The sequence below is a fragment of the Thunnus albacares genome, chromosome 6 (genome assembly GCF_914725855.1).
Source record: "Thunnus albacares chromosome 6, fThuAlb1.1, whole genome shotgun sequence".
Classification (NCBI taxonomy): Eukaryota; Metazoa; Chordata; class Actinopteri; order Scombriformes; family Scombridae; genus Thunnus; species Thunnus albacares.
The window spans coordinates 30,507,416-30,520,681 of NC_058111.1; the positions used below are offsets into that span (position 1 = coordinate 30,507,416).

At 41.0% G+C, this 13,266-nt stretch overlaps 1 protein-coding gene across 3 annotated transcripts in view; it reads right to left on the reverse strand.

Moving 5' to 3' along the window:
- LOC122984058 (unconventional myosin-Ic-like) overlaps window positions 1–13,266 on the reverse strand; it is a 60,652-nt gene that overhangs the window by 5,872 nt on the left and 41,514 nt on the right. For all 3 annotated transcript variants that reach the window (XM_044354338.1, XM_044354340.1, XM_044354339.1), the window contains 17 exons: window positions 12,997–13,176; window positions 11,584–11,682; window positions 10,570–10,680; window positions 9,440–9,511; window positions 9,105–9,224; window positions 8,294–8,367; window positions 7,602–7,707; window positions 5,903–5,983; window positions 5,202–5,293; window positions 4,936–5,030; window positions 4,256–4,302; window positions 4,045–4,125; window positions 3,370–3,475; window positions 2,230–2,347; window positions 384–497; window positions 180–256; window positions 17–85 (listed from right to left, as the gene is read on the reverse strand). In XM_044354338.1, coding sequence (XP_044210273.1) covers window positions 17–85; window positions 180–256; window positions 384–497; window positions 2,230–2,347; window positions 3,370–3,475; window positions 4,045–4,125; window positions 4,256–4,302; window positions 4,936–5,030; window positions 5,202–5,293; window positions 5,903–5,983; window positions 7,602–7,707; window positions 8,294–8,367; window positions 9,105–9,224; window positions 9,440–9,511; window positions 10,570–10,680; window positions 11,584–11,682; window positions 12,997–13,176 — 1,642 coding nt within the window. The remainder of the gene's footprint in view (window positions 1–16; window positions 86–179; window positions 257–383; window positions 498–2,229; window positions 2,348–3,369; window positions 3,476–4,044; window positions 4,126–4,255; window positions 4,303–4,935; window positions 5,031–5,201; window positions 5,294–5,902; window positions 5,984–7,601; window positions 7,708–8,293; window positions 8,368–9,104; window positions 9,225–9,439; window positions 9,512–10,569; window positions 10,681–11,583; window positions 11,683–12,996; window positions 13,177–13,266) is intronic.

Below are 13,266 nucleotides of genomic sequence, written 5' to 3' on the forward strand. Positions count from 1 at the left end.
CTAGAGACTTCCTCACCTGAGGTTCTGAGTTTTTGGTATTTGGACTTCTGGCTGTAGCCTTTCCATCCTGCCTGCAGCTTGGTGGCTGTAGGTAAAAGGAGAGATGTGGTTTGAATCTGAGGTGCAACAGTTGTTGAAAACGTTAGACACAAATCATCAGTGATGTCATGGGCTCTCACCGAGACTGTGTTTCCTGGTCTCGAGTGCGTCCTCTGTAGCAAACAAGGTCTTCGGGAAGCGGATGAAGATTTTGGATCTGTGAGGTTGAGTTTAAAGTAAAACATATTCAGTCACATAAATTCTATACAACAGCTGCTTTAAAAAACATCATAACACTTCTCTCAACCCTTCTCTCTTCATATATGTGTGTGTGTGTTGCTGACCTGCCCAGTTTGTATTCCTCAGGCTTGTATCCCAGGTGTTTGACCAGTGTGGCCACTCCATCGGACAGCTTCCCCTGCCAGTTAGGCCACGTGTCTGGACACAGGGACTTATACCTAAACAGACATAAGGCAAACAGAGTGGTGGAAAAGTAAATATGGTTTGGAATACTGGTTCAGGAGTAAGACCTGATGGTTACAGAGAACATCTTTCAACTGTCAGTTCAAACACTTGTGTTGGCGAACTGAAGCGTTCTTGAGTAAGACACTGAAAGCCCACCACTCCTGTAGCTCACTGATCAGCATGTAAAATGTTTTGTACTGGCGTCACTTCATATGAAGGAGTAGCAAGATGAGCTAGTGGTTAGATCATTTACTATAAAAATGAAATGGATTAAAGATTCTATATGTAGGAATCAGAAATTCCTTCTCATTAGTGACACCGGTGGCCGTTAAGTGAGCTGCAGTCAGCATTCTGTTGCTCCTGCTCGTGCTCTCTAACGGTGTGTTTTGCACCATGTTTCGCACCGTGTTTCTGCAAAGCATCTCTCACTCAGCCGGGGAGTCAGTCAGCTGGGGAGTGTGTGTGTTTGGCTGGGGAGCAACGAGCCGTGGCGAGGGAGCAACACACTTTTGCCGGGGATCAACACGTTGTGGCCAGGGAGCAACGAGCTACGGTTTTGTTGTGAAATGTGAGCTTATTATCACCTTTGGACACCAACAGAAAAAACAAAAGGGGTAAGCTATGTTCCGCTATCACTCTGGGGCTTGTTTTCTGCTCCTTTGTTGAGAAAATAATGTTGATTTAGCTGTGTGTGTGCTTGGGAGTGGACGACCTGTCGTTGCGGCAGTGTTTTGTTGTGAAATGTGTGGTGGTTGAAAGAGGCAGCTAACTGTCTAATTAGCTGGGGAGTGAATATCTGCAGAGTGTTTCTACTCGCATAGCACCGTATTTGTTGTGGTAGATGCTGGTCGTTTGTTGACGTTAGCAGGAGAGAAGCAAGGAACTCAGAAGCAAAAACATCACATCCATTAGATTTGTGTGGAAAATCTGGCCCGGGTCCTTCACATAGAAATCAGTCCACAGGCTGATATACACAACTGACAAAGTCAGGGAAGGTCTCATTTTTTAAGTTTCGTTACAACACGTTCACTCATTGGCAATAAAAAACGATTAATAAATGTAAAATGCTTCATAATTCTTACATATAGAACCTTTAATCTGGTTTAAAATGGAACATTGCCAAATCTAATTTCTTTTACATTTACACATACAATACGTGTCTGTTGTGAAAAAGGTCTATGCTGTCTTTACTCACTAGTTCATCACACCATCCATAATTTTAAGTATTTTAAATCATTTTTTTACTGTATTATGATGTAAGGTAGAGTCAGACCTTTCAGATTCTAGGGGGTACCTTAATATTCCCTCAAAAACGTTAGGTGCAGGCAATTAGTTCAAACAAATTAGTAACAAATCTGCATCTGTACTGTACTGTACTGTATATCTATGTGTTTATCGCATGATTAGAGATGACAGGTACTGTTGAATCTCATATCAAAACTGACCATGACACTGGTTGGGAGCTATTTGACATTTTCTAAGTGGTAAAAATGTTCTTCTTATAGTAAATGTAATGTGGTATGTGGTGTATTTGTTGCACTATATGCTTTATCTGGCGTATTTGACTAAACAAGGAAGTCATATCAGTTCAGTTGTGTATCAGAACACAACAAGAGGCACATATGCTTGATTATGTCCTTGATAACATACAGTAGTTCATGGTATATGAGGTAACGTGATTGTACCTTACAGAATAAAAAAAAAGAAAAAAGAGCAGCTGATCACCTCTGTAGGAAGACCTCGTAGCGCCGCCTGTAAGCAAAGCCGGCTCTCCTCACCCTCAGATTTTCCATCAGTCCCAGGTACTTGACCTGGTGACGGATCAACACCTCGTCAAATCGACCTGGGAGCAGGAGGAGAGGGGAAAGAGTGGGAGATGGAGAGCAGGGTTACATCAGTCTGAGAAAAATGTAAAGTCTGTTGGAGAAAATGAACCAGAGAAAACCAGTAAATGCTAAACAGCAGCAGGAGTAGGAGTGACAAAGGACAGAGAAACAGTATAAAACTAAACAAAAGGCCAACTGTGGGGAGAAACAAAGGCCGGCCCGATATACTGACAACCACACGGAGAGTTTACGCTGCAGCCGCTGATGCATCTTAAAACAAACTGTTTTGGTTGGAATTAGCGAAAGCACGGGATTAACATGACGTCTCTGGGAAAATATTAGCTTATTGAAGCTGCTAAGCTGCTTCAACTGTGTTTACAAGAGTTGTTACATAAAGCTGACATCAAAGCTATTACATAGGTTCCGTCGCCAAACTGTATTGTATAAGGTGGAATTGATTTTTTTTTTTTTTTGCACAATGATATCATGGGTTATCAATAAATGGTAGAAATGGTAGGGTCATTATACTCTACTGAAATTAACTCTTCCCTGTAGTTCACTATCCAATCAAGTTACCATTACTGTACAATATAGACTCATGTCTGTTACATTTTATGTCAGCTCATGAGATCAATACTAAAATATACATTTTTCCTCCATTAAACAATTGTAACGTCTTTGTATGTGTAAAAAAGGTAAGAGCACATGTATTTGCACATGTACATCAATTACTTGGTAGGAAACTCTACTACATGTAGAATATATCAGAGAAAAGTTACAATAAATTGTGATAATCCAAGATGTTCAACAAGCCTGGAATCATAACAATAAGAAACAACAAAAGTTTTGTTTGTGATGTTCTTCTCTTACTCTGTCAGTCTCCAGTTTCATCTCTGACTACATATGGTTTTTAATCCTGGAGTACACTATGACAACACCATCACCCAGCTAGTTAACTCAGTATCTGACAGTATTTCTGTAAGCATTTCAGCATTCCTATTTGGTACTATATTATGCAAAACAAGACTTGACTTCATACCTGCTTGTTTGGAGTCATTGGGCTTGATGCAGCGGACGTACGACGGCTCCTTCGACATGAGGATCTCCATGAGTTTCGCCAGACTGGCTTTGAACTGGGTTGCTGCCTGGAAGGGCAGACACAAAACAAGAGAAACAGTAGAAGAAAGCTGGTTAGAGAGGGACGGAAAGATGACGGTGAGAGGACGCTGGTCAGTCACTGAAGCAAAGACTTCTAGAAGCTAATGAAGAGGAGAGTGAAATGGAAGCTTGCAGCGTTTACTGCGAAGGAGAGATGATGAGGTAAGGAGCGAGCAGAGGAGTGGCTGATGTGACTGGCAGTCCAGTAGAGACTGAACACTGGGCCCAGTGTGGAGGACTGGGACTCTAACTTGCCAGCCTGTGACAGTACCCTGTTCAAGTGTGTGTGTATGTTTGTGTGTGTGTGTGTGTGTGAGTGTGTGTGAAGGGCACACAAGTGTCAGGGCATTCCTCAGTGAGTGGGAGGCCACAGAGAATCCCCATCAGGCCGCCCACTCAATACTGGAAAGGGGAAACACATCACTGTTTGTTTTGTTGTGGGAAAGTATGCTGGGATGCATGAGAGCATCATTTATAGGAGTGTGCACAACAGACAGAGAAAACCTGAGGACACAAACAGAACACACACACACACACACAGAGTGAGGTATCTCACCGTGTCTGGACGTTTCTTGTCGCTCAGCTCCTCCCTGTCAAAACACTGGGTGAGGATCTTGTTCTCTGACATACACATAACCTGCAAAACACAATACGAAAGACATCATTGAACATCTGACTCAGCCAAACACTGTATCACACTATCAAAGTGCTTCTCTTACAATCCTCTCAGTTTATTCGCCTCCTGTTCATTCTAAAGCCAATCTCACCTCTTTTAGGTTCCTGAAGAGCAGGTCGTTGTTCTTGTCCAAAAATCCTGAAGAAGAAAAGATCAACTTTATGTTTGATACATGTACTGACTAATCATTTCCACTACTTGTCACTGGTTATTCTATACATTTTCAGTACATAGACAGAGTCATGTCACACTCACGCTCTGAATTTCTCTTCTCAAACAGAAACACTGTTTATATTTACTGATTTTCCCATCACTTCAATTTTGCTGTTTTTTCGATCAGCTACTGTCCATGAAACTCAACACTTCCAGTGCACATTTCACATTAAAAGCCTTGCAGAAGTTCAAAAGGGATAACCCTACAGTTACACTTCTATGAGATATCGCAACATGCCAGCAGGCATAAAAGGCATTAAGTTAAGTTAGTGAGTCACATTGCAACAAAGTTCTAAAATAAAATTGTCTTGGTTGGATGATGTGTGTATTTGGCAAATGGTACTGGTGTTTAGTACTGGAAATTAGTTTTGCATGTCTGACCTCCGTGCCAAATTCACCACAACACCAAACATCCGAACACATGAGGTCACACCGGCCTTAGCTGCTACGCTTCATCTGCTTGTACTTGTTTCCAGTTACAAACAGAGAAGGACAATAGGGATGTGGAGAGCTTGTTTACAGCTACACACAAACACACACACACACACACACACACACCGTTGACATTGTAGTTGACCTCTCCAGCGTAATGCAGCAGTCGGAATTCGTCACGGCCCATTACTTTTCGGGTCTTTCCATCAGCCAGCTTGTGACTGCAGGGTAAAACACACACACAGACAGAAACACAGTGTGGATATATTGTGAATGGAGTGGACACATATTCAGTATAGCAGTCTAACAAGCAAACACTCTGATATTTAAGTAGTGTGAGACCAAGCTGGTTGCTGAGAGTTAAAAAAGACAAGAGTAGGAATCAAACTAACGTGACAAAGTGAGGGTGTCCTCCCACAGTGTCCTCCAGCTTCTCCAGGAAGGTGAAATCACTGGCATCTCCAGGTCTCAGACACTCCTCATCCTGTAGCAGCAGCAGAGGAGGAGCAGCTGTTAGTCATTATCTCACAAAACAAACAACTGTTCAAAGACTACACCCCCCATTTACAATATCTTGATACTGAACTTTATGTGTTTAGAGTTTACACAAATGGGGCTGAAGTCATAACTTACTATGCAGTGAGATAAAACCAGTTTTTGTTTTTTGAGCAATAAAGGAATAGTTCAACATTTTGGGAAACATATTTGTGGTGTTGTTGAGAGTTAGATGAGAAGACTGATTCTACTCATATTTGTCTGGCAGGTAGCATAGCTTAGCTTAGCATAATGACTGGAAACAAGGGAAACAGCTAGCCTGGCTGTGTCGAAATGTAACAAAATTTGCCTGCCAGCACCTCTAAAGCTGACAATGCAATATATTATATGTGCTTTGTTTAATCTGTACAGCAACTGAAGTGAGTATCCGCTGGTTGTCTAGCAATCTCCCATTATTTCCCAAATTGTCAAAACCTTCTTGTAATATGACACCTTATCTTGCCACAAGTTCATTGGGTATTTTATGCTGTGAATTTAATCATCTTTTGAAAATAAAATCTTCAGCTGTGAAGAGACGGAGAGCAGAGCGTCTCCTCACCAGGATGGAGATGATGCCTTTGAACTTCTCCTCCACCAGGTCACAGATGATCTTGTTGTTGAAGTACTGCACCGGCTCCCACTGGAAAGACAAAACTCTAGTTAGAGATCATGTGAAAATAAACCTTATTAGTCAGACATGAGCTGGCTTTGTCTGGCATAATTAACAGGATCATCACAAAAAATTAAACAGATTTAAAAGCTCATTTGAAATAATATGGATTTTGATAGACCGATGCCAACACTCATGCTGCATCCATCAAAAACATTCCACATACACAAAAGAGTAAGAATAAGACAGCTACCAGCTAACAAGAAATATAAAAAACATAATAATAATACAGTAAAAAAGACACACTGATGTTTAATAGATAAAAACCTATAGTACAGAAAAAATTACAGGAAGGAGCTGTTGGTTTTTATATCAATTTTATCCTCATTTCACCTGCTGCCAATTAAATTTTTTATTAAAGAGTTTTTAAATCTATTCAATTGACAACGTGGCACTCTGAACCTCCTCCCTGATGGCAGGAGCTGGTACTCAGTGAGTAGCACATGGGATGCTTGCTGTCTTACACCTATTATTTTCCAAGTAGTCGCACTAGTTTGGACTTCAACTGAACAGAGAGGCTACCAAACCAAGCTGTATCTAATTAGGCTCTCAAAGACCGCCTGATAAAAGACTACCATAAAATTTGGTGTATAAATGTAACTATTTTTAAATGTAAAAATATATCAGTCTGACTCTGATACAATTACAACTCTTCTAACCGTTTAGTGACCATAAATTCAATCATCTGCAGAATCCCAGGAATCCCGGCACGCAGACTCGCTGCTCACCCACTTGTATGTGGACACATGAACACAGAGCCCTACTGGCTGAGTGCAGCAGTATTCATGTTACCAGCCACATAATTTCCACAGAGATGACAGAGAACGCGGCCCACGGCCCTGATGTCTGATGATAATGGGCTCTTTGAGAGGTGAATCCAAGTTTCTCCCACAACCTGTTTGCTTGCTCTCTAACCAGTGCATTTATATTAGACTGCACACAAACGGCTTCTTTGTTGCAGAGAAGCAAAACAAAACAATATAAATACAACGAATACAAATGAAGGCAAAGAGTGAAAAGTGAGGAAAACATTCTAATGACAGATCTTGAATTGGCCGCCTTTAGATATGTAATTTCCTTAAGAGGTATCATTTAAGCTTTTAACTGTAAATAAATAAAAGACTGCACAGCTCTAACGATAACAAAGATGGTGGCTTAATTCCTAATGGTGCAGCATCTTCTAAAAATATGCGCACTTATTGTAAATCACTTGGAGTAAAAGCCTCAGTGAAACAGCAGAATAATACATTAGATTATCAAATTTACGTGAGCAAACAAAACTGCAACCACAATCACATTAGGAGCTCTTTGCAAAGCCTAAACTCTGGCTGAGAGAGGAGGAGGAGGAGTGTGATGACGGGAGGTTAAAACGGGACAGAATCAGATAGCGTGATGAAGATGAACGGAGACTGACAGGACTGGAGGAGGAAAGTGATTTAAAAACAAGAGAGCTAATCAATGTGCCTTTCCACTCGCATGATCACATTGCACAAGAACTGCAGGTGTACATTTGTCACACTTGGTAGTAAACAGTGGAGGTGGGATGGGGATGTGTGTGTGAGAGGAAGGGAAGAGAGCGGTGTCTGACCGTGATGCCTTCGGCCTCGTACTCCTCCTGTTCCGACTTGAGGGTGAGCTCAATGAACAGCTGCTGCAGCTTCTCGTTACAGTAGTTGATACAGAACTGCTCGAAGCTGCAACACAACGACAGCAGACAAGTTAGCTCGAGGGGAAAAAAAGCACAGGGTCATAAACATGCTGGTTGTTCTCATTAATTCACACTATTGGTGGTGAATCTTTCACTGAAGGCTAATATTACCCACTCACTGTAATTCATACCATATATGGATATAGGGTATTGTATATGTTAAGGTTGAAGGTTAATTATTGTCCTTAGAAATAGCAGTTTAACATCTTTCTTGGCACAAATTCCACTGTTTTTTTCTGGAGCTTTCAGCTGCATCTCAGCATATAGCATTTACTCAGATTCGTTGGTAAGCAAATGAGCAAACTCCAGCAGCTGATGAAGGCCACAAGATGCAGCTGAAAGCTCCAGGAAATTCTTAATTCTTCTACCTTGTGCTAAGATTTTTTATTAAATCAAACTGTGTAGGTTAGTTTTCAGTGTTTCCATTACTTTAAGGTTTAGATGGATTTGTAGCTGTTGAGCAAATCTCATGAAAGGCTTAAATTCAGCATTAACAAACTGTAAACTAACAATGAACTACACAACAAACCTTATCATACAGGCTCCAGCTGATAAAATCATTAATACTGTACCTGTTGTGCTGGAAGACCTCAAAGCCATAGATGTCCAGCAGGCCGATGACAGAGTAATTCTTGTACGAGTCATCCTGTCATAGAAAAAGAACAAAACTTCGTAAATGGAGCTCAGCTCACTGTTTTGGTTTTAAAACCAACTTTATTGTTTTGATTCACTCTCGCTGCTCTCATCAACCTTGTTTTTCATTCACTGTTTTCAGCAAAAAGCTCTTATAAGCCCACGGTACAAACCTCCTCAGCCCCAAACCACAGAGACAGAGTACAGTTTGCTAACACTTTTGTCATATCGAGTTTATAACAAGTCAATACGCCAATGTTGTGTTTACAGCTTGTTGTGCAGCTCTCATGTGGCCAAAAAATCAAATAATAAAAGTTTAAAATATATTCTATTTAAAAATCATAATTTAAGAATTAAATCATGAAATTGAATGTGTGCTGAAATAAAATAAATTTTACAGATTGATTTTCTGTAGCAATATTCAGGAAAAAAAACACATTCATATGAGTTTATACTGAGTGTATTGATGTAACACAGGCCTTGTGCTGACTTGTTGGACTGGTTAATGTCCACAAGGTGGAGCTGTGCTATAACAGAATGAGGGAGAGACATCAACATGCTCTGCACTCCAGTTTGTGTCAAGTTTGCTTTCAGTTTAATAGATGTAGTATGTTTAATATGTGAGTGATCTGACTTCCTCAAAGTAAGATGAGGTCAACACTGATCAAAAATGTACATCCCCTGAATGGGAAGTCGCCACAGTTAGTGCAGTGAGTGAATATGTGTGTGTGTGTGTGTGCATATTTATACCGTGTATGCCAGCGAAGCGTTGATCTTGTTAACCAGCCAGGTGAAGGTGCGTCCATACACTGCCTTAGACAAAGCATCCCGAGCTGATGACGCCTGCTCTAGGTTGAGAGGGCTCATCAGCTGAAGAAGAAACACACACACACACAGGAAGGTGATGGTGAGGAGAGACAGGCAAAGACATACAATAACAGAGTCATACAGAGAACAGCAGCAACAGTAAGACAGGTTACAATGTAATTAAACTGGACCAGACGTTACACAGACAGGAAAACTTTGTATATAAACGCTTATCACACTCTTGTGCTACAGTGAGAGTGTGTAATATCCAAACCTACCTCCTCCCCCTTGGCAATTATCTTCTTGTGTGTGAGTGCCTCTGTCAGCACCGTCCCATTCACTCCTAACAACTGGAAAAGCATAACAACATTAGCACACGCCACGGCTCCTCCAGTCATGAATAAATGATCTTCTAACATGTCAACAGACAGACGTCAGGCCGCTCAGCAGCAGTGACATCACTGCGTATGGTATCTGCTGATTATGTCTGACATCACACATAATTAGAAAATTGAAGCTGAAATGAATGGAGGCTGTTGTATCCATTTTTTTCTAGAGCAGTGTGCAGATGATTTCATTGGCTAAATCTTCACTAGCATTTGTAGGAATAAACAGATATGTGATTAGATGTATTTATCAAGCTTCTCAGAGTAGGAAATCATTCCTAACTAGCCAAAGTAAATATTGAGGAGAGCTTCAGAGGTGTTCCAACATGTTGGAGCTACCATGAGATTGCTTTAAGGCAGGAACAATGAGTGGGAAGAGGAATGTTTTGGAAACATTTGATGACAATGAATTCATTAACAGATAATTATGACAAAAACAGCAATTGGCTTTGTGTGGGATGAAGAGGAGAACACATGCTGTCTTCATTTTTGTCTCAGATATTTCATTATCCTGTATGTTGCCTACATAAGACTGATAAAGAATGTTCCCAAACAATGGCTGAGGACTCCCTCTTCCCTGGCCAAATGCCAATGCTCAACTTAATTATAACAGACATAATCTAATATCAGGTTCTTGTACTTCATTCATTTATTTCAACTTGTATGCAGACTGTAGTATTTGGGAGATATATTATTATAGACTGTGTGACATTACAGGAATCATTTTCCTGATGTGACACTATGATGTTATAACATGATGTGATTGACAGGCCTGACTCATTTACACAGCTGCATCAAAATAGCTACTATTATACATTAACATATATATAACAAACATTTATTTTGAAGCTCTATTTCATAAGGCTTGCCAGTAAAGTCTACTCTGAGGAGGGAGTATTTTAGTCCAAGTTAAATGTTCCTTGGAGGGATTCTGATATGCTTGATAAATATGGACCTGAGCCTTTTTTTTCACTGATGGCCTGTTAGGAGTGTTTATGAACCTGCTTGGTCTAGTGTCTTACCCTGGCCAGGTACTTGATCTGTGTGTCAGAGGTGATGCAGGCAATGCCATCCTCTCCGCCGTACTGCACATTCCCCAGGTGGAGCACACTGGCGATGATGTTCAACAACTCCTACACAGGCAAACATAGAGACATAGAGAAGAGGGTTGAAAGCAAAGAAAGTACAAGAAAGGAGGTGAGAGGGTGGTGAACACAGAATACAGAATAATATGAAGAGGAAAAATAAGGAGAGACAGAAGAAGAAGAAGGACATTGAAGGGGAGGAAGAGAACAAAGGTAAAGAGATGAGAAGCTGCAGCCCGATAAGATTATACTGGGTTTACTGCCCAGGCTATCTTTATGAGCGACTTGGTAGATAAGGGTGACTTTGTTTAAAATTAAGTTTAAAAATTGAACATGGTAGGAATGCAACAATGTGCTCACCAAACTAAAACTGCACACACACACACACACACACACACCTGCCCCTCACTCTATAAGCAGTGTGAGCTCTGGAAACAAGCCCAGACTCATGAGTATGTAGGAAAACTCCCACGCTGAGTACAAATAAGTTCTCACCATATAATATCAGCCACACACACACACACACTCAGTCACCTCTGTCCACCAAAGACTTTCAAATACAAACATCCTACTCTTGTCGTCCACAGGTCTCAAACAGGAACAGCCTCAGCCCCCTCAGGCACAAGGAGTACTTTACTGTTTATAAAGCAACCTGTTATAAAGACTCTTGTATTGCTATCAGTACACATAGCGAGGGTGGTAATAATTAAGTCCGGTGCAAACAGGAAATAGTTTTTTAATTCAGTTAGTAGGAGAGAAAGTAAGAAGTGAAACATAATGCAACATGTTTATAAATTCAGGGTGAGAGATGATAACCTCAACCTTGCTTTAGCTGCTTATCTACTTCATGGAAACAGCTAATATTTTCTAGACTCCACATTTCCCTCATTACTTTAGGTAACAAAACAAACATGTCAGGAATGATTTGCACGGCTTGGACTTAGTCCTTACCTCCACATCGTCCTCGTTGAAGCCAATCACACTCAAGGCTTTCCTCACCACCTTCCAATCACTGCGGTCATTGATGGAGCTCACTTTGGGACAGTTACCCTATGTAAACACACACACGAAAACAACCTAAAGAACTTTCAACACACTGTTTATGTCCTGTCTAGTTCAGGCTGTTTATCTCCTTGCGAAGTTACAAACATGCAAGGCAAAACCCATAAACAATCTGGTGTGTAAATAGGTGTTTACATGTGATGTGAACACCTATTTGCACAAGCACACATGTGAAATGTTTTTGCTCTGTAGCTGTTGGTGTGTGTTCACTGAGGGGAGGGTTCAGCTAGTGCCTTAAGGCAGATTTCCCCCCTGGAGGAAAGCTCCTCTTGCTGTACAGAGAGCCTCTGACTGAGAGCCTATTAACCAGAACTCCCACTGGGAGACACACACACACACACACACACACACACACACACACACACACACCCTACAGACCTATGGCTTCTGTCAAGATATAGAGAGAGACTGAGTTAGTGAGCGAGTGAGAGAGAGACCTACTGCAACTTCCCTGCAGAATTTACAGATGGTTTACATTCATCTACAGGTTTCTCTCCAGGGCTGGAGGTGTGGTTCAGGAATGACTTCATTGAGACTTAACTATGAATTGGCATTGTTGCAGGTTATTCTCCATGAGGAGATAGTTTTACAAGCATGTCTGTAATAAACCACAGTTCAACCACAACGTTTACCAGATGCTGTTCATGCTGGTAAACTAAATGCAATTAAGATAGTGTAGTTCTATTGTCAAGTACATGCAAAACTGTGGGCAGAAACATAAACACAAGTTCCCTGTGATGTGATATGAAACCAACAAAAAACTGAATGCAGTCTGGTATAAAAATGTTTCATTTTTAGTAATATTCATAATAAGGCTAAACTATTGAGCTTATGAGACTTCTACAAAACTACTTAGCTGTCTTGACAGAAAGTTAGCTTGATGGTCTCTTTGAGGAGCATCACTACACATCTTATCACACAACACAGTACAGATTACAATTACAATATGCATAAATATATATAGATACTAAAAAAGACATAAGAAAACATCATAACTAAATGAAACTCTTTGCTTCTACTTGGTGATAATATGGTGAATTAAGTGTAATAGCGTTACGTTGTGTTGTTAACAGCTGTTGCTATATTATGACACATTTTAATCACATAAAAATGTACAGCAATATGGCACACCCTAACACTCTTACTGAAAAATTTCACACTGCCCAGCCCTACTGAAAGATGCATACCGCTCCCGTCTCTAGCTTCTAGTAAATTTTTACCACAAAGTCACACTACATACTCACACCTTGCTGTGTTTGCTAACACTTCACAGACACAGAAATGTAAGTACCACATGCTTACTTTGACCAGATACTGGTACTGCTGTGGGTTCCTCTCTAAGCCTAGGCGTCTCAGCAGGTCTTCTTCCCCTCCCTCAATCAGTTGATAGAAGATGTGGAAGTTCCTCTCTCCGTGGTTCTGGTGGACCACCCGGGACTTCTCCAGCAGGTAGTTGATGATGTGGCCTCCCACTGGGGCACCCTGCCGACGGGACAAAGGCCAGGGAGAGAAGAAGGGGGGGGCAGGGGATGAGGAACAGGAGGAGAGGTTGAGGCTGGGGTACTGAGGTAT